General features: G+C 31.8%; 1 protein-coding gene and 1 long non-coding RNA gene across 2 annotated transcripts in view; one reads left to right on the forward strand and one right to left on the reverse strand.

Annotated features, from left to right (window-relative positions):
* Window positions 1-20,208, forward strand: part of LOC148281973 (intermembrane lipid transfer protein VPS13A-like) — a 71,729-nt gene extending 51,521 nt beyond the window's left edge. The window contains exons 39-47 of the mRNA XM_088225838.1: window positions 9,190-9,464; window positions 9,546-10,763; window positions 10,884-11,079; window positions 11,224-11,398; window positions 11,530-11,723; window positions 18,453-18,671; window positions 18,993-19,138; window positions 19,693-19,819; window positions 20,047-20,208. Of these exons, the coding sequence (XP_088081964.1) occupies window positions 9,190-9,464; window positions 9,546-10,763; window positions 10,884-11,079; window positions 11,224-11,398; window positions 11,530-11,723; window positions 18,453-18,671; window positions 18,993-19,138; window positions 19,693-19,819; window positions 20,047-20,187 (2,691 nt within the window). The 3' untranslated portion in view covers window positions 20,188-20,208. The remainder of the gene's footprint in view (window positions 1-9,189; window positions 9,465-9,545; window positions 10,764-10,883; window positions 11,080-11,223; window positions 11,399-11,529; window positions 11,724-18,452; window positions 18,672-18,992; window positions 19,139-19,692; window positions 19,820-20,046) is intronic.
* Window positions 1,296-6,925, reverse strand: LOC148281974 (uncharacterized). The gene is made up of 7 exons (XR_015822202.1): window positions 6,788-6,925; window positions 6,414-6,485; window positions 5,005-5,070; window positions 4,342-4,413; window positions 3,620-3,691; window positions 1,772-1,852; window positions 1,296-1,428 (listed from the first exon to the last, which is right to left on the reverse strand). It is a non-coding gene; the product is annotated as an uncharacterized LOC148281974 (long non-coding RNA).
* Window positions 20,209-21,842: the final 1,634 nt, after the last annotated feature.

Raw genomic sequence — 21,842 nt, forward strand, 5'->3', positions numbered from 1 at the left:
TATTTTATATGTTTTCTTTATGTATTTATAAATGTATCTACACCATAGATTTTATAATATATTCTAGATTTAGTATACCCCACGCACAGCCCATGCCTATGTGGATTTTTTTGTTTTTATACGTACAGGTGAAATATTATGTAATAAAAAATGTAACGAATATAAACAAAAAAATTGTAAATAAATATTATATTTGTAAATATCGATGAGCCAATTTTTATCAAAACTTAACTTAACCGGCCTGCATCACAACACACTACCGCATTCCGTTTGTCGCATTGAGCGTAGACCCCGTATGTAGTGTGAAGTTTTTTCCGTGATTATTTACACTTACCTTTTTATTTCTAAAGTTAATCTTAAAATCGGGTAGGGTGCGCAGAGATTTGATGTCACTGGACTGAGATGCAAGTCCTATATTTGTTACCTGAAATGTTTTGAAAAAAATTATACAGTGACTTAAATTCATAATCATCGTTATTTCTTAAACCACACTTAGTGGTGCATAGGGCACTGCATTTATGCTACAATTACGGTGTATCTCAATCAATGAAGGCAAGGCGGTCTTAACGGTTCAGACTATGAAATATTACAGTGAAATTCATAATTTTCCTATCCGCACCCAGTGGTGCATATGGTATCTAGATATTTGTTGTGAAGGTAAAGTGGTCAGTCTTACCCTTCAGGTGCCTCTAAGGACAGTGAAATATTGCAGTGCCAAACCACCATTAAAACAAATATTTCGTATGCACCAACCACCACACCACGAGGCTGACTTATATACCTACACCCGAGAATAGCCGTCAGGTCGAAAGTGCTCATCCAAGAAGATCCTCAGAACTGTATTTTTTATCCGCCTGGACATAAAAAGCACCCTTTTAAATAAATATTTCTTGTTGACCTTACTGGGGATCGAACCCGAGACCTAAGGCACGGTAGGAAAACTTTCTAACCAGTTGACCACAACGCGGACTAATCATTTTCCATGATTTTTACCCGAGAGCAGCAATCGAGTTGAAAGCATTTGTCCAGTGTTCTGGTTCCGTTTCACACACAGAACTGTATTCCACCCCGACATGAAAATAATACCCAATTTAATCGGGTTGTGGTCCTGTGGCTAGTGTCTTGGACTAACGGACCAATGGTCCGTGGTTCGAATCCCACTCTACTCCAACTTTATTTCCATTTTCTAATAGTGAGTTATTTACAACTTGTTGAAAATGGCCCTAAAAATTAAATATTTGGTAAATCATAAGAACGCAAATATTTCTTTTTCTTTAAAAAAAAAAAATCAATGCTTACAGATTTCAATGGTGCTCCATACGAGCTACTTATCAAATCATAAGGCTTTGCTTCATCTTCAGCAGAATCTGCTATGCCTCTGGTTTTATCTTTTGTTGTAGATTTCTCTTTTGAAAAATTTTTGTCAATCTGAAAAAAAATAATTGAACTACGTGAATTAGAAATTATCATCATTTTTAACACTGGTCCACACAACTTTTGACGCATTTTATTAAAGTTTTAGGCTGATTTCAGAATAAAAAAATAATTATTTCGAGCGTATCAGAATTTTGTGTTTTTCAATTGTTGCAAAATGTGTAGGTATAACTTTATTTTTTTCGGGAATCAACACCAATTCTCCGATTTTTATGGCAACACTGGACTCAAATTTCAGTTTTTCAGAGAACAATAATTACCGTTGATATTAATTAATTAATTAGCATTCATAAACATCTGTGGACCAGCGTAATTTGATCAGTAAAACAATCAATACCTTATCATCCGGAACTCCATAGGATGTTGATGGAGGAAATTTTTGTTTTGGTGGAAGCAAATCAGTAGATGGATTGGAAACCTTCAAAATTCAACCAGCGAATCAAATTTGATATAAGTAATTAATAAATTAGAATATTTTTATGAAAATGTTCAATTGTATGTTACACTCATTATAATAGTAGGTAATAAAAATTATTTGATCTATTTTATTGTTCAATATCAATTTAATAAATGGTATTATTAAGAGTAGAAAAATTTATTAGGTCATACAACTGTTTTGTATTCGAATACCCACTATAATTTATTTTTTTTTCCATTTGCATTTTTGTGTATTATATCACTTTGCAGTTAACAAAATATTATGTTTATTGATTGTTAATATAAGTTGTGTCTATTTTTTTCCAAATGAATAGAAGAAGAGAACAGAACAAAAAAAAAAACAACAAATTAGCCAATAATTTATAGCATCTTTCCCGTACATTGCAAAAATATCACGAGCAGCTTTATTTTATTTTTATTTATTAAGGAAAAACAACAGTTGTTTTATAAAAATACAAAATATAAAAAATAGTACATACATCCAGTTAAAGTTTTTCACAAATATAATGAGAGAACATGTTACACAGTAAAGAGAAAAATAATATATTATATAAGACATAAGAAAAAAAAAGAGCTCGTAAGAAGGTTAAGGGATGAGGAAATAGAGTGAAGGAGAGCGATTTTCATAATATAGTTGACCAATTCAAAATTTTGATATCATAATAAAATAAACATATTTAAAGGAACATAATCTTATTACTTATTACACACTGACAAATGTTTCATTTTACAGTGTTTAAAGTCACAAAATTTTATGTTAAAAATATCTAAATGGGGACAAAGAAAATTAAATTTGGAGCAGCTACGATAAATAAACGAGTTTTGAACATAATTTTTTTTGGGCAATGAATTATAAAAAAATGAACTTGTCGTGTTGACTTTACGGGACAATTGATTGAAATACGCTCCAAGAGATATGGACTATTGATAAAATTGTTTAAAATTTTGAAGAGGAAAGACAGATCAGAAATGCTTCTACTTTTAGTAAGGGAAGTTAAACTATGAAAGTAAGAAGAGTCTCTGCCAGCTTTATTGCATCGATTGAACGAGGCGGTGAAAATGCTCACTCTACTCGACATTTCATTTTGAAGGCTTAATCTAATAAAATAATATGTGTAACCTAAAAGCAAATTCAATATTTTGTAAAGTAGAAAATTTTCTTTCGAACGACGTATAACCTTTACCATTTTGTTTTACCTTTGGCATTATTTTAAATTTAAAAAAAAACAGATACAACTCATGTTAGCAGTGTTAAGTTTTTTTTTTAATATAGATCTTAATTTAAATTCGTATTGATTTTTGTGAGTGTCAAACCAGAGTATTGTTGCTTTGGTGGGTACTCCTTGTATAGTATAAAAAGAAAGCATAAGGGCTATAACGGTCTATATTTTGTTTTTTCTCAAAGTCTTCGGTCGTCACAGAGCGCACTGTGCTTATTAAAATAAATATTTTATACAGTCAACTATTTATACAGATTTTTTATTTAGTAGAGATCGACAGCCATAATTTTATTGAATGCTGCAGTACCAGCACACATTTTTCCAAGCAGTTTACATGATATTACATACTTATGTAATGATTTTTAAAAAAGTAAAAGCCTCTGAGGGATCCACACTAAAAAATCCAACAGCAATATTACCAATTTTAATACTAGTCGCAGTCAATTTTCTTCCAAAATGTATTCTACTCTGCCAATAAGTTAGGACATAAATAATATACAAAATAATCATTAAAAAGTTACACTCACTTCAGCTATTGGTACTCCATAAGATGTAGAAGGTGGTACATATGTGTTTTTTATTTCTTTGGGCTGCTTATTCTGAAGACAATCAATAACAAAAAATATAGAAAACATCATCATCATTCCCTTTTCACACCTAATGGTGCGTAGGGCACTGCATTGGTACACCAATCGCAGTGTATCTTGATATTTTATTTTGTTGCATGAAGGTAAAATGATCAGTTTTACGCTTCGGGTATCAGTCCAGGGACTATGAAATATTCTAGTGTAAAAACAACTTTTTAACTTTTATCTCACTAAGCATTCAAAAATTACACGTGATCCGAACGGGGAGACCAAACGACCCCAGCGCCTACTTATATATGGCATCAGGAGAATAAAACGTCAGAAGTGTTTATGGCCGTGCAATAATTTATTCATGTTTTCGTGTACACATATTTTACTTATTCGTGTATTTTATTCATTTTTGTTAGTTTGCCGAATGCTCATGTTCATAAAGTGAAATTGACCAAATCGGTCTATGAAGGATTCGAATCCCCGCCTTCGGTTTGGCTAGGTTAAATAAATATTTCATGTCAAGCATGTCGGGTATTGAACCCGAGACCTCTTGCACGGTAGGCAAATGCCCTGACCACTACAATATAAAATATAATCCACATGAAATCATAAAAACAGTATTTCAAATAGAAAAATGGCAGAGTAAATTAATTATTTTAATTTATACTTACATGTTGAATAGGTACACCATAAGATGTGGAAGGCGGGATGTACGTATCTTTGATTTTTTCAGGTTTTTTCTTCTGAAATAAAAATAACAATTTGATTTGTCAAATAAACAAACACCAGCTTTTTTTTTATTTCTCATCTCCCCAATAGTAATTAAATAATTCGCATTAGCATTGTGAATTTGTAATTTCACATGATAAATTAACCAATGCTACTAAATACTAATGAAATGTATGTATAACGATAATATTATCGATATTACAATTATCAATAACATTAATATACAGGTGGATTAAGTAATAGCATCATCATTTCCCTATCCGCACCTAGTGGCGTTTCAGGGGATCAGTCTTACACTTCAGGTGGATGCCTGTCCAGGAACTATAAAAACATTGCAGTGTAGAACCACCTTTAAAACCAATATTTCACACCCAATTTTCAAACCAATATTTTGAGGCAAATAATGATAATCAGAAGAAAAAAAAAAACAAATATTTTTGAAGAGCCATAAATAATCTAAACTTCTTCTTTGGGAAGAAACCTTTCCTACATGTTATTAGCACTGCATTTGCTATAACGTTAAACATGCTACGCTATTTTCATTAATGATATGAAAAAATAGCATTAATTTGTGATAAAATTCTTAGTATGTATAATTATTGTACCTCTTCTATATGTTTTTCTGCAATATCTATAAGTCCTTTGTTTGGTTTGATGTCACCCTTTTCTTCCTGGACAGAAACAAATGAAGTATTTATTATTACAAAATAATGTACAAATAACTTAGGAGTATTTTTTTTCATAAGCTTGTATTAAAAATGTTTAAATCAATCATATCATCAGGTCAATACAAATGTTGCAAATTTTCCAAAAGTCAACATCACAGCAAAAGAACACCTTTATTTTTATTTTTTCAAATAGGTATTACTGATAAATTGATTCATGTTAAAAATAAGTGTGATTATATTGTTTGAATAAATTGTAATAACGTTTTGAATGCATTTTGTAAATTTGCTATGGGTTTGGTTTGCTTAAATAGTTGATTTGACATTGAATAGGCGTCATATTATCTTTCTAACTATCGAATAATAATACAAAAATATGGATCGTTGTTATTTAGGTAGTATTATTAATAATAATTAATCGTAATTTTTTTTATCGCAATTTTTATTATTTTATTTTAAGATTATAACTGAAAAATTGTATGTAAACCAATAAATAAATATATTGACATATTTCAACGGAAGTCTAGGTATTTACAGGGCTTATGATCTGTCATTGGCTGGTTTAAGTGGCCACTTTACACACTGTGTAACATTCATCATTTTGCCCATGTTTGAACATCCATATTTCTTAAATTCTTCCATATAGAAAATCCAAAAGAAGTTTCTGAGATGTCTCTACATGAGAGAGTGCGGGTATTATCCTTGGCTTTACCTGACCGAGTTTCTCCAGGGTATGCTTGGATACAACGGTTTAGAGACTAGAAGGAATGTGTATTTGACTACACATTATTATCGATTGTTGCGCAGTATTGTCGATAATCCTGAGGTTATGATGAGCATTGGTTTGTGTGTTTACTGATCTAAGACAGCGTCAGCATAGATCATTTCATATTCCAATATACAGCACCATCCTATTGATGGTTATGCCTGTTGGAAGGGCTACCGCTATGGTGAACAACGTCGCTTTGGATGCTGATCTGTTCCATGTATTCAAAGGGGTTTTCCGGAGCAGGATTCTACTACTATTTTGACAAGAGTCTCTTTTATGTTTTCTTTTTATAATATGTATGCCTTAAATTTAAGTTGTTAATGCATATGTTATTTTTTAAGTAAATAAATTGAAATTTAAATATTATATTATTATGTATGGTATATTATTTATACATTCCACAATATGAAAATCTTTATTTTGCTATTGCGTTTTTCATAAAAAATATCAAATTCACAAGTATTCAATGAATTTGATGACATTAAACATAAAAAAAATATTGCACAAAATCAATAGGTAACCTACTCCATTCTTACATTCTCATGATACTGTTTTTTTGTGAACAATAAAGGATTTTTACCTGATTTATCTGTTTATCAGCTATTGCCAACAATTCTTTTGTTGGCTTAACATCAGTTTCGGTGTCAGGATTCTGTTAAAAAATAAACAAAATGTATTATTAAATATTCAAAATTATTTAATTTTATTTCTTATGTACTTTCACACCTCATACAAATTTTTTAGAGGGTATCAGTATTTCAATACCTACTGTAATTTTTTTTTATTGGAATCTTAAATAGTGAAGTTAAATATTTAAATAACTGCTTTTCAATATCGATATAAAAACAAATAATAAATTTTCAAAATTAGCTCCGACTTAGAACAGACTGAGCTACGCTAGATGGAGACTAACTTAACCTGAGGGTACTTAATGAAAGAGTAAAAAATCCTTACATGTTCTGGTACTCCGTATAGAGATTTTGGTGGACTTGATTCACTGTGTGGAGGGAATAAGTAATACTTGGAGTGGTCATCTGGTGGAGATAATATATGTTTTGGTTCTTCTGGTGGTATATATAAACCGTGTTCGTGTTTTTCTGCTGGTGGATATGGTTCATGATGATGTTCTTTAGCTGGTGGATATGGTTCATGATGATGTTCTTTAGCTGGTGGATATGGTTCATGATGATGTTCTTTAGCTGGTGGATATGGTTCGTGGTGATGTTCTTTAGCTGCTGAACATGGTTCGTGATGATGTTCCGCTGGTGGATATGGTTCATAATGATGTTCTTCTGCTGGGGGATATGGTTCATACTGATGTTCTTCTGCTGGGGGATATGGTTCATGATGTTCTGCTGGTGGATATGGTTCATGATGATGTTCTTCAGGTGGTGGAAGTGGTTCATCTTCTTGTTCTGTTGGTGGATACGGTGCATGTTCATATTTTTCTGGTGGATAAATTTCATATCCCGAGTGTGGGTGATCATCACTAGCTGATGGGTGTGGTCCACCGTAGGTATCGTCGGATTCACTGGCGTCCTTTAATTCAAAACATATTTAAATGACTTTCATATATGCAAAATACATATTGGAATTGTATTGTAATTGTTATAATTTATTTTTTGTATTTATTCATATAAAGACACATTACAAAAAAATAATAAGATATCCCTAACTCTATGAGGCCAAGAGTCCTGTGTAGAGTTGGGATACAACAAAATACTCTTTTTTTCTATGATTTATTTTGTTGCCCTTTAATAATAAGGAATATTTTTATGTTTTTTTTAAATATTTTTTATTTCCTTTTTTAATTGCTATAAAAAAAAAACATATTATCTTTGACAGAATATTTTATTTTTTCTTTCTTATGTTATACAAAAATATTATAACTGTCGATTGTTTATTATAGGAGCAAAAATTCATTAACATTTTTATGTATACCCACGAACAGGCCATGCCTTTGTGGGATTTTTTTGTTTACTATTTTTCTATTAATATGTATTTCATTGATATGTAATTATGCTTTTTTTTTTAATACCCTGTTTTACTATTATGTTTATTGTAAGAAAACAAAAAAAAAAAAAGAATAGAAAGTGGGAGCATGCATATTATTGAAGAATACTACAAATAAAAAATATTACATAAACATAAATTTCAATAAACATCTATATATATATTTGAAACCAACTAGTCTTTTAATGTTCTAAAATGATTTAATGTGTTTTTTTACTTACTTGCGATTCTGGTGGTGAATAAATGTATTCTGAATCTTCCGAAGATTGTCCGCTCGGGTCACCTGGAATGATTTCCTTCGAATCTATGAAAATTGGTCCGAGAAGCTTTGGATTGAAGTCACTTAAAAAACCTCGTTTTTTTCGGCTGTGAAACTCGTTCAAAACACTCCATAATTTATTAATTTTGTTTCCATCAGATTCAGCTAAATAATTCCCCACATCTTCATGAGAGGTGTTATTTTTCAATTGATTATTTTCATTGAGTGTCTTTCTTTCGATAACACCGGCATCGGAATAAATTAGTAAAATAATTTGAATGACTAAAAATGTTCCTGTATACATGATGATTTTGTCTACTCGAGTGAAAGTTTAAGGGAGAAATGTTCATAATGTTTGCCACTCTCTCTCTTAAATAAGTTTCAGTGATTAAGAGCACAAACAAGGATGGGAATGTATCAATTTTACAATTGTGTAATGGGGTGCTAATTGTCTGGTAAATAGAGTTCGGTCTGTAAAATACTTTCACTGAATTATTTATGTTGTCTTATTATGTAAACCTGATCTAAAGCAACGAGAAGATCATAATATTTGACACATTTTTGTGATTATGTAATTTGATTATATTTCTTTGTTAGCGAGTGGAATTTCTCAGTCAGTGTTATGAAAATTGTTACTAATTTGAGAAAGTATACATTTCAGGTAAAATATTGAATAAAAAATATCTTGTGTTACCATTTTAGTTATTTTGTTCTTTTGCCGATTAAGAAAAGAAATATACCTATTTATATTTTTTTTCCATGAATAAAAAATAATAAATGAACTGCAATTGAAATGAATTCGGTTTATGTGCTCATTTTTCATTTTATTATACTAAATAGCTTCATAAATATCTGTTTACTTTATCAAATAAACTTAATTTAGTAGGTATCATTACTTAAAAAAATGTTTTCTTAATAAAAAAAAATACTGTAGAAATTGTTTTAGTTATTAAAAAGGGAAAAAAATATCTAAGAGGAGAGAGAGAGAGAGAGAGAGTATAATATATTTAACTCTGCAAAATTCCAATTTCAAAGAATATGTTTTTTGAAAAAACAGAATTTATGTATATTTTTTTATTTCCAGACTGCATTGTGCGTGGATGTTAGTGGAGGCACAGACAAACCTTTCACGATCGCCTTTCGATCTTATAGAAATGGAGAGGCTCCTGTCAGGATTGACAATCTCTGTGAGGACATATTTCTTAAACTCAATCAGAGTGAATCGGGGCAGGTTGCTTTGCTTAGTCCCAACCAATCCACACTCTATACTTGGGATGACCCCACCAAAGAAAGACTTCTATTCTGGAATGTATACAATAACAAAGGAAAAGGATTTAAAGCTAATTTCCACAAGGATGGGTAATAAACGACATAGAAAAGATAATTAATTCCGATAAATGTATATTCAGCAACGTGTTGCTATTATTTTTGTTTTTACAGATTCGGTGAAGAAAAAGTCAGTTTTCACACTGTCAAACATGCCGCCCTCACTGCCACTAACAGCGTGACTTCTAAATTATCATCCACATTAAAGAAGTTAACTCCGAAGTCTCCCGAACCTGAATCTTCGAGTGATGAAGATACCGACTCAACCGAAGTCCCAAAAACTCCAGCCAAAACCACCAAATCCAAATCTGCCAAAGTAACTGTCTATTGGGTCTGCTACTTGGAGGGTTACCAGAGGGTATTTATGCTGACGCAGGAGGAGAGAATCGCATATCAATATAGACAGAGAATCGATTCTGAAAAGTGCAATTATGAACTCTTTTTAGCGATGTCCGGATTCGGTTTATCAGTCTGCATGCAAACATCCATGGGTATAAAAGAATTATCTTATGTAAGCTTGACTGATTCCCCCACCAAATGGGAAATAAATGTGGCCCATAAGTGGAAACTGCTGACGGTAGACCTAACTTCTTGGATAGAAGACAGATTTAAATCAGATCAAAAGAAATGTCAATTAAAAGAATACATTCATATAGACTTTGATAAGATGCAGATGACCAAACCTTTCTTCGGCGAATTACGTCGCACATATCGCCCGGCTTTGTGGATGCAATTACGGAAATCCGATTCTCAAACATACACGCATATTAAACTCCACAGGCTGCAAGTAGATAATCAGCTATACGAGGCAGTCTTTCCTACTGTCTTATATCCCGCACCACTCCCTAGTCAGATCGCAAGGAAAATGGGAACGCGTCCTTGTATCGAGTACGTAAGTCTAAAAAGAAATCGGCCGTATTGCAACCAAGAGGCTTATAAATACATCAAGTTACTGGTACAGGAGTTCTGTATCCAGCTAGATAAGGGCTTTGTCAATTATATTTTTGATATCATGAATCAGTGGACGGTGGAAGAGAAACCGGCTCTACGTTTGAGGGCAGATTTGGCTTTAGTCCATGTTCCTATAGCAAATATTGCCACTAAACAAGTTGCGGAAAATTCAAAACTGACTATTATCGAATATATGCACCTGTCTCCCGTTAAGATACGGTTAAGCCTTTCTTCCAGAGGTTACTCTAAGGATATTGCAACTGGTAGTGATAAGAACACAAAGAAAGAAAATCGACCCAAGTTGTTTAACAGTGATTTGTTAGAGTTTTTATTCAACTCTTGGAGCTCGTGTTTAACAGAAATGAAGGGAGTCAAGTTAAAGTAAGCTGTTTATCTGTTCTCATTAAATTATATTAGGTAGTATTCTGTTTTGTAACTAACTGTTTGAGTACTACAAATGATGACCAACAACTTGGGAATGTAGTTTTCCTCTTTTTGCAGAATGGCGTATTTTGAAATATCAGGGAAAACATTATCCCCTCTCCAACTGTATAATGACGCTTATCTGCATTATTATTATCAACTTATACAACAATTTTATGTTCTCATATTGGGGTTGGATATTTTGGGAAATCCTTATGGAAAGATTACCGATTTCACCAGAGGGTTAGGTGAATTTTTCTATGAACCGTTCATGGTAAATATACATGTATTACTGTTTTGAAATAAATTAAAAGCTCGTTCTTAATTTACAACTATGCGTACTTTCAAATCACATTTTTTATTTGCAGATGTAACTAGTTTAATTTATTTCTAAATTGTTAAAATATTTTTTCTAAAGGCTATAGCAGAAGGTCCAGAAGAAATAGCAAACCGTTTGGCATTTGGAGCCTCTTCACTATTTGGTCACAGTGTGGGTGGCGTGGCCAAAACATCTTCTCTTCTTGCCCAATCTCTGGGAGAACTAATGTCCACACTGTCATTTGACGATGAATTCAAAAAGAAACGCCGTTACGGTAAGTATTTTGGACATTCTCGTCATTTCATTCCGCTTGACTTTTATTTCATTTATTTTATTCTGAATGACATGATACTTTTTGATGGTTTTCGACTGAATTTTAATTCTTTTTTATGTTCGTTTTTTTAGGTTATTGCCTCCAAAAGAGTAGCGATTTACCTGAATCATTGATTCTGGCTAGCCAAACATATGTTATGGGGGTGGCCTTGGGATTAAGTGGCATTATCATGAAACCATTTTTTGGTAAAAGCATAACATTGTTGTCCATTTCCTTTACTGCTCGTGAGCATGCAACTCTTCATTCTCATCTTTCCCTGATCAAAGTGTCAAATGTCTTAACGCCATAACTTATTATTTATTACGCTTGCCAATCTTTAATTCAAATACATGTTATCATTTAGAAAGAATGCAATCCATACCGAATTTCATAACTTGAGCCTTTGCGAATGATTATTTTCCTTTAATATCTATGTTTTGAATTTGTGTCATTCTGCATTATTCTTGATTGCGACAATTCATTAATTTAATGTATGGCTAATGTTTGCATCGTCATTTCAATGTGGTAACATCACAAATAGACAATTTATTAACTGCACCTTTCATATATCTAAAAGTAACAAACATGAACAAAAATAAACATCTTCTATGGATAAAATTTTAAAACACAAATAATAATTACTGGAACTCTCAAAACACAATTTACTTTCCTAATATTATTAGATATTCTGTAACTATTTTTTTATAACACGAGCTGAACCCGGCAATGCTTTGCTATTGCTAGATTTTAGTACATACTCGTATCACAATCAAAAGTTTGATATCAATTATTGTATTTACTCCAAATTAGATATGTACGTATACATTATTATTTTTGTGTTTCGGTTTACATACATTGTGAGGACAGAGAATTTTGAAAAATAGGTATTTGAACATTGTTTTCCTGTCACTGTCTTGCAGATGCCTCCCCGATACTGTACGAAAAAGACAACTACATGTCAGACCTTTTGTTAGAATAGAGAAAATCGACGTTTTGTTGTCCCGTTTCCCGCACCTCAAAACTGAACCAATTTTGTTAATTTTTTTAGACAGAGTATCAGAATAAATTTTCTCTATTGGTATGTTTTGCGTTTTTCAAAAATAGTTATGTTTGTATACCATGCGCCCGAAAACAGCGCATGAAACTGTGCTTTTTTATGGGATTTTGAATTGTTCTAGTTCCCATAATAAATTATTTTTGTTAACACGAAACAATTGGGACATGCCAATGGTAAATATCTATAGTGTGTGAAAAAATCACTGCTCTAGTGCAATAATCCAGAGAAAAAATACGGGAATACGTACTTTTTTATTTATTTATGGACATTTATGCAGTTTATAGGAATGAATATGAATATAAGTAAGTAAGAAGAAAAGTCGGACCGCGTTTCCTGTTAAGATTAAACATTATTAAGTATACTTACAAAACTTTACTTCATAATGCTTTAACCACCAAAACAGGTTCGGTGCTCTTAAATAAAACCATCGGCCTATTAATACACATAGACGCACCCGGAACCCTCTAAAATCATGACACTTAACTCATGCCTAAACGCTCAGTCCTGTCCTACGCTTATTTAGTCGTTCTTTAACCGCCAGCCGAGTTTTGACGTGAGCTTGACATTTAATGTTATGTTTTGAAAGCTTCTAAAAACCGTTCGGATAAATGTACAAAACATGGTGTAACTTTTCATTGGCAAGTAGGTACCTAGGTACTTGTTTATGATTGAATTCCTGAACTTAAAATAATTAATTTTCAAATATTGAATTTAAGTTGGTACCTAGGTATTTGTTTATGGTTGAATTCTAAAACTTTAAATAGTAAATTTTCGAATATAAAATTATTTTTGCAAATGTCAAACTCGGCTCTTCTCAACAACAGGGGTGCACTATATTTAGGAAAGCGATTTTCAAAAATGTATCGAATGTCAGTTGATATTATTTTTATATTACCAAAAATCCAGTAAATAGAAATAAATGTGTAGAAATTTTAAGGAAATAATCTGACTGGGATCCATAAAAAACGAATGTTGTTTTTTTAAAACAAACTTTTTTTTAAATAGGTGCGAAGGTTTTCACGGTCACTGTTATCAATATTTTGTATCTTTTTTGGGTGATACCGTGTATGTTGGATTTGATCCGACGTTTCGGCTACCATTGCAGGAGCCATCTTTTTTTTATTCACTAAAAAATAACATCTACCATATTTTTTATTAAATGCATTCTCATCCAATGCAACCTTGGTGATAGATAAAAAAAACATTTTCGCTACTAACTTTTTTTCTACAATTTAAGATTTTAATAGCTAAAAATATGTCCGTGGCATAGATCTACATTTCGCTGAAAACCGCACGTAAATCTGTCCAGTAGTCATTCAGTCCATCGAGAACACACATACAAACAATGCCTTTTATATATATAGATATAAAACAGATTCATTGACACATATATAAATTATGCCAACAATGCCTTTTATAATTTGTTTGTTTCCTTATAAAATTACAATTATTACAAAAAAAGAATTTATAATTATTGGCATTTTTTTTGTATGAATATGCACACCGTGGTCGTGAAATGAATGTTATGAGCAAAATATAAATGCATTTAAACACCATTTCATTTGACATCATATTAGTTTTAATCTTAAAATATTATGTATTAAAAATATTGTTAACTGAAAATGTCATAATCCATTTTAAATTTAATACTGAAGCAATAAATTTCACAAATATTAGATGTTAACATAAGTTGTGTCAGTTTTTTTATAAATTTTAAAATGAGCACCATAAGTGAAAAAGAAAATGGTAACGGTTATGCGGCATTTGAAAGCAATTTTTTTTTTCTACAAGCTATTGTGTTTGCTTTTTTATTATATTATTGTATTTGATTAAAAGCATTTAATATGATAAGGAAATGAAAGTGAGCATTTCCGACACCTCCTTCTGTTAATTTAATTAAATTAAATAATATATGTAACGTAAAAGCAAATACAAGACTTCCATGATGTAGTGGTTAAGACGCTTGACTCACGCACGAAAGGTTCTGGGTTCGATTCCAGTTCGAACACAAAAAAAGTTATTTTTCTCAAGCCTGGAGTTTTGTACTGTAATTAGGCCTCTTGGCCTGTTGTGGTGCAAAAATTACACATTAACAATATCTTGCAAAGTAGAAAATTTTCTTTCAAATAACCTATATACCTTTACCATTTATTTTTGAATTTGTAAATAAATGCACACAACTTATGTTAACGCCCAATAATTGTGGCTGATAGTTTCGGTTTTTCGGCTTTATTTTTCTCATACATTCAACACCACAATTTAAAAACAAAATACATTTTATATATATGTTTTATTTCTTCTGTGTTTTTTAAATAAATGTCTTATTTTTATTTATACATTGAGGCAGATGGGATTTTCAATTTCTATTTAAAAACACGTAAGAACATAGAATATTAAATTTTGTAGATCTCTGGTGACAATATGTCTAACGAATCGCCCATCTGCCTGACTGTTAAATTATGTTTGTATCTATTTCCTTAGAATATTGATGTTTCGTAGTAATTACATTTTTGAATGTTTTATGAATTTTTCTGTGGATTGGGTCACTCCCTGGATAGATGAGGACTCTCGCAACACTGGTAAGTTTACAGGCATCTTGCATGATTATTACAGGGCAAGTTTGCACAGTATTACGTATTTTCATAAAAATCAGTAAAATGCGAATGGATGAATGCTTAAGAACAGAATTCCTTAATACAGTGGAATCCGGATATTAGAATCGGACATAATATAATTTATCGGTTATTGTTATTATAAACAGTAAGTCTCAAAACCGCCCGTATAAACATAATCTGCGTATTGTGATCAAACTTTATCTAATTTTTTTTTTTTTTAAATAAAAACTTTTATTAGCATAAAAAAACAATACATACATTTAAAAAAATGGAACACTTAAGGTGGAACTTGCCAAAAAAGAGTCTGGCTCTTGTGTTTGGCAAGTTTACAAAATATTATAAAAAAGAAACAAAAAATGCAAAACGAAATAATACAATGAATAAGAAATTAAAAAAATTGTAAAAATTGAGAAAATTTAACACTCATAATTTTTTTTTAATAAAAACACAAAATATACAAATTGATATACACAGGCACATATTATACATACATCTTTATTTTCAAAATACGGTTAATGTTAATTATGTCAGGAAGCTTTTCTTTCATTTATCCTGAAATGTTCCGTAATTTATTTCTTGACATAGATTTTGTGGTAAATTATTGAAAAGCTTCCGTCCTGTATAAGTATAATGATGTTTGGCCGTGGTAATGTTATCACTTTAATCACTATGCGAGGTTATAAAAAACGTAATTTTCCAGGAATTTCCACAAAAGATCCTATTGTTCAAAACATGCAGGTCCAACAATGTAATTCGTAGGCAATAGGTAGGTACGTAACTGGGTTTTTACCTAAAGCATAACTATTACAATCTCTAGAAGACTATATAAAATGTATTCTGTTGTGATCATCGACTTATTAATATATTATACATAGATGCCCCTTGAGCCCTCAATGATACTTAACTGATGTCCAAACGTTCAGTGATGCTGAAAGAAAACGCGATTGCTAGAGGTTATGTTAACCAATGGATAATTACATTCAAATATTATCCCCTGGTCCAGAGGGGCAGAGCACGAGACGGCATCAGAGGGTGGGTTCTCTTACTTGTCCATCGTGTCCAATGATCTCCCCTGTGTTCTTCTCTGTAAACGTAAGGACTAGTCTACTTGACTGAAAAACCTTCAGGTATTTTACATAACTAAGTTTATCGCAAGAGGCTAAATTAGCAGTTCATAATGGAGTTCTGGTACCAACCCTAATGTATGGAAGCGAAGCATGGAGTTGGAAAAAAAGGGACGAAAGTAGACTGAATGCTGTTGAAATGCGATCCCTCAGGCGAATGTGCGGAAAAACAATGTATGATAGGTGCCCTAATGTCGAAATTAGAGCAGAATGCAAGGCTGAGTTAAGCATTATCGACAAAATTAAGAAAGGTCTTTTGCGATGGTTCGGTCATGTGGAGCGAATGAATGATGAAAGAACGGCTAAAAAGATTTATGATGCGAATGTGTCTGGTTGTAGAAGTCGAGGAAGGCCGAGAAAGACATGGCATGATCAAGTACAACAAATTCTTGAAAGTGGTCATGTGAAAAGTCTGAATAATCGACGTGCGTGCATGAGAAGATGTATGAATGTGAAGGAAGCAAAGGAAGTGTGCCAGGACAGAGTGGTGTGGCGTTCTATCCTCTCTGCCTACCCCTCCGGGGAAATGGCGTGATGGTTAGTTAGTTAGTTAGTTAGTTAAGTTTATTGCAAGAAGCTACATTTAAATATTAAAACAGACCGGCATAAAAATACACATAGCAATAAATGGTCATATGGATTGGAGCAGTTACGAATCAGGTTTGCTCTGGTAATGTACCATTATTCCTGACCTACACTTAGGTCGGAACTCATTACACACAATCTCTGGCAGAATGAATCTCACACTGAAACGTTCTACAGCACAGTGACAATATTATACAGGTACATGGTTATCTACAAATACATGGAATGTAACTTATTGGTTTGAGGCGGGCCTCTTCACTCATAAATATCCCCGAACTTTACAACAATTAACAGGATGCGGTAAATTCACAAGCTACTGCTCGATAGATCGAGCTCGCCGCCTATCGACTATCCCAACAAATTTAGCCAGGTTTTAGAATGGAGCCGTGGTATAAATAAACCAACTCGCTATGGGTACGTTTTCATGTCACTACTATTTTTAATATTTTACTCTATAGGGCGCGTCTATGTTTATTAATAATGAATAAATGTATGAATCGGGTTGTGATCCCGTGGCTAGTGTCTTGGACTCACGGTTCAAAGGTCCGTGGTTCGAATCCCACTCTACCACAACATGATTCTCATTTTTTAATAGTGAGTTATTTACAACTCATTGAAAAAGGCCCTCAAGATTTTATATTATAAGAACGCAAATGTTTATTTTAATTAAAATAAATGAATATATAGGTTGGCGATTGAGATTTATCTAATTTATTTTACGATCTATCGATATAACCTGTTGAGTTATAAAACTATAAATAAAAAGTTTATGATAAATAACCCCCTACACATCATGACAGACAAAAGGGAAAAAAAATGAGTGGATTTTATCTCTTCAAGAAAAGAGGAAAATTCTAGAGCGCTTTAATAAATTGCCTAAAATGCATTAACTGAATGCAGCTTTGTGCTTTAAAATTTCTCAACCCCTTATGCAAAATCTTTTTTAAAAAAAGCATGTATTGAAACTTCTTAAATTTCCAATTAAAACATAGATTGAAAGAGAGATCGCTCCGAAAAAGACAATCAAGTTGAATTGGGATAAAAATTTTGGTTCAGCAATATTTATTTCTATCCTTTTAAGGTTATCAACCGGTTATGATCACAATAAGGAGATTCCACTGTCTTAAAGAATAACAAAATAAATATTATTGAAACATGTCGCACATCTGAAATAGTCATTACTCAAAGAATATCAGAACAATATAATATACAACATTTTAAAATGAGACAAGGACAGTCGAGATCAATAAACCAGAGAATGAAATTGTACAATAAACTACCAGACAAAACAAAATAAAATGACTCCGATAACCTTTGCAAAGATGCTAAAAATATTATTGTTAACAATAGAATATGAATTTAAAAAGAAAAATTATTTTGTTAAATGAATGTAATCTGTAAGGGTTTATAAATAAATTTCAAATAAAAAAATATTTAAATTCTGATTTATAGCCAAGTATACAGAACACATTATTGAAAAAAACTTGTATGCTAAAAAATTTACGTAATTCTAGTTTTGCAATTTGTCCGCATGATGGCTTTATAACAAACTCTCTTTGCTTTGCTGGAAATTTGGCTTTTTTGAGTTACGAGTCTATTTTATCGGATGTGTGATATTATATTTAATCTACAAGTTGTATACATATCATGTATTTTGGATATTTACTTGTTTAGGTGGGAGAAATGAGTGTGTGGAAGGAGTGGTGCGCGGTTGCGGTGGGCACTTGAGTGCGTCGGGGGCACGAGGGACAGGGGGGGCTTCGCTGGCCCTGGGGGCACTGCGCACCGCGGCAGACCGGGGCAGGCCCCTGGTACTGAGGGCTCGACTACCGAGATACTGCCACCCTCTCGAGGTAAACTACTAAATATCATTTCAGATATAATATCCCTCTAACCACTATCGTAATCCACCTTCAATTTTTCAAAAATAAAATATCAGCTTGTTTTGTATGAAAAAATACAACATAATTACACACAAAAAAAAAACACTCATATATAAACTCCTTATTGCTTTCTTATTTTCCCCTTGTCACTTTTGGTAGTGCCATTTCTATGATAGCATTTAAGAAAATAATTAAAAAATGGAAGCTTTGAATTGTTATGATCGCCGATCAAAATAAATTAGGTGCCATTGCATTAAAACATGCTAAAGAAATACTTTGACTTTATTCCAGGGTATTAAGCCATACTCAACATACCAAGCTCTAGGTTTGAGACTATTAGCTTCTCTGGGCAGGGGACATTTTGTGGATACAGACCTCTATATCGCTCACGCTGCCCTAACTCCGAATGCTAGGGTCATACTTCTCCTGACATTGCAGTAAGTTCTGCCTATTCAATGTGTATAAGAAAAATACTTATGTTAAGCATCTAAAAAATATAACCATTAACAAGAATATTGTATAAAAACACACAATTTGTGTTAAGAGTAGAATTTGTGAATCTGGGAAGTTTATTTTCAAGGTATGGAAGAGTAGAAAAAGATTATATTAAAGTATGCTTTTTTTTAAGTTTTGTATTTATGAAATTACTGCGCGTGTGATGTCTCAAGTTCATTTCCGCTTCTTCTCGGTCGGTTCTTCCGATTGGTCCGTTGAAAATCTTCCACAATTTTCTTATCATTGGTTGATTCATATGAACTAGTGACATCGTTCAAAGTATTTGGTTTATATTAAAATATTTTTTATTATTTTTTCATACATTTAATGCTCTTATTTTTACCGCGCGTAAGAAATCATTTTTTGTATCCAATTTCCCACAGGGCTGAAGTTCCTATGTTTTTTAAAAAAATTTAATCAAACTATAACAATTACAGCTCAAATCGATTTGAACAATAATTTGATTAAATGATATTTTAATCGAGTATTTTTACAGGCAAATATTCCTTATAAGGACAGGCAACTCCGGTGGTCCTTGGCAAACAGAATGGACCCTCAGAATGGATGATGTCATAGGTGTACCAACAATCAACCAAAATAAACTTATATTCAGTATCAGACAGGTTTGTAATGTAAATTTAATACATCAATAAAAATATAATCCATAATTACAAGATTACAAGATTATATTTTTCTCGCAAATTAAAGTGTTTGACGTTGCAGTGCTAATACAGGTTTGGAGTTTTCTACACTTTTTTTCATTGTCTTATTTGATCAACTTTCATACCATGAAATAGATTACTTAAAAGAAGAACTGCCGTCTTATAATTGTTTTTTAATTTATTTTTAGGATGATAGTGCAAACTACTTTTCAAACGACGAACGCATTGTGGAATGTGAGGATCCCGAAGTTTTGAAATGGCTACAATCTAAAATAGAATCGGCGCTTATCTTAAATATGGAGGACAAGCACTGCCCAACAAATGTCTGATTTATTCACAAAAATACAAAATAACAATTATGTTTTGAATTATCATTTTACAAAAAGTAACAGTACGAATAATTGATAAATAATAAAAATATAAGATAATTTTATTTTAGGAAAAATATGGTTTTGATTAGATTGAACGTGAGAAAAAATATCAACACAATACATATTAAAGTAACATTATCAAAAATCACTTAACAGCATGCATCATATGCACAAATCTTCGATTAGTTTTGTTTCATTACTTTGATATTTTTTATTGAAGGATATTTAAGCCATTTTTCTACGCCAAAGCATTTATAAAAAAAATAATTCTATCCTTGTTAAAAAAAATATACATTTTAATCGTCTGATTAACTATTTCTTTATAAAATTTAAAACCAAATTGGATATCAGTATTATTATTCTTAGTCAAGTATAGAATATCCCTTTGGACTGAATGCTCACAAATATACGCCATAATAAAACTCAGAAGGGTAAATTGATATAAATATGTACATTTTCAATTGAAAAACTCTGAAATGATTTAAATGTGTTTAATTTTATTTTGACTCTAAATTACCTAAGTTGAACACAGCTTCTGAAGCTTAAACAAAACATCACAAAACGTATTTAAAAATAATTATTTTTTTCAAATAAAAAAAACATTGATTGTGAAATTTACTGATGAAATTAGAATATCGTTTTACTCTGTTTTAAAGATACATTTTTCTAGCGCGTTTTTTTCACTAATTTTAGACAATTAATTTTTATCAAGATTTTCATAATTATAATTTTTTGGTGCCTTCTGCTATTTTAACAATCACCTGGTTCTTAGTCTGAATTTTAACTTCTTCTCAGAACCCAAAGAGATCGTCTGACTTTTATAAGTCCAGTTTTGGATTAATGGAGGAAAATAATATACGTATTAAGGAATCTGAATTTCAACTAATAAAATTAAGAAATTACTATTATGCGTGTGCCTATTAAGCTTATTTTAAAGTACTCTATGGCAAAGAAATATGCATGAGATTTTCAATGTTTTTAATAATTTCATAACTTTTAATGTCAATCGGATTTTCTTCAAATAAAAACACACTAATCAAATATGAAATAAATGAGTCCAGTTCAAAAATTGTAGTTTCACTCTACATATTGAATTCTTCTTCTAAAGGTAAAGTGCAAAATATTAATTACCTGAGAATTTTAGGAAACAATGGAAATATTTACAAGGTATATCCTGAAAGTAATTTCCGTTTGACAGGTTAAAGAAAACAAGTAAATATTCAGAAAAGAAATATTGTGAAAAAAATTTTAGATCTTGAATTATTTTTCTACATGAGTACACCATTAAATCACCTATCACATAATCTTCGTACACTTCGCATGCCTGTTGTTGATGAATGTGGACTGGTTTAATGTTCTTCGCATTAAGGAAACAAATTACCGACCTAATCTCACAAGCGGTGGGATTTTTAATTTTATTCGACATTTTAAACAAGCACCATGAAGCGTACACAACAGGCAGCTAACTCATAATGGTGTCAACTCCTTCTCAATAGGTTTGGGTAAGTACCACACATGCGCACAATTGTGATCGCAGTGCTACGGTGGCAAGAAATACAAGCGGAACTTGCTTTCTGGATATACCTTGTATCCATATGCCACAAAATGACATT

Source organism: Micrasema longulum, unplaced genomic scaffold, assembly GCF_059751315.1.
Source record: "Micrasema longulum isolate JH-2025_06_02 unplaced genomic scaffold, ASM5975131v1 h1tg000389l, whole genome shotgun sequence".
Classification (NCBI taxonomy): domain Eukaryota; kingdom Metazoa; phylum Arthropoda; class Insecta; order Trichoptera; family Brachycentridae; genus Micrasema; species Micrasema longulum.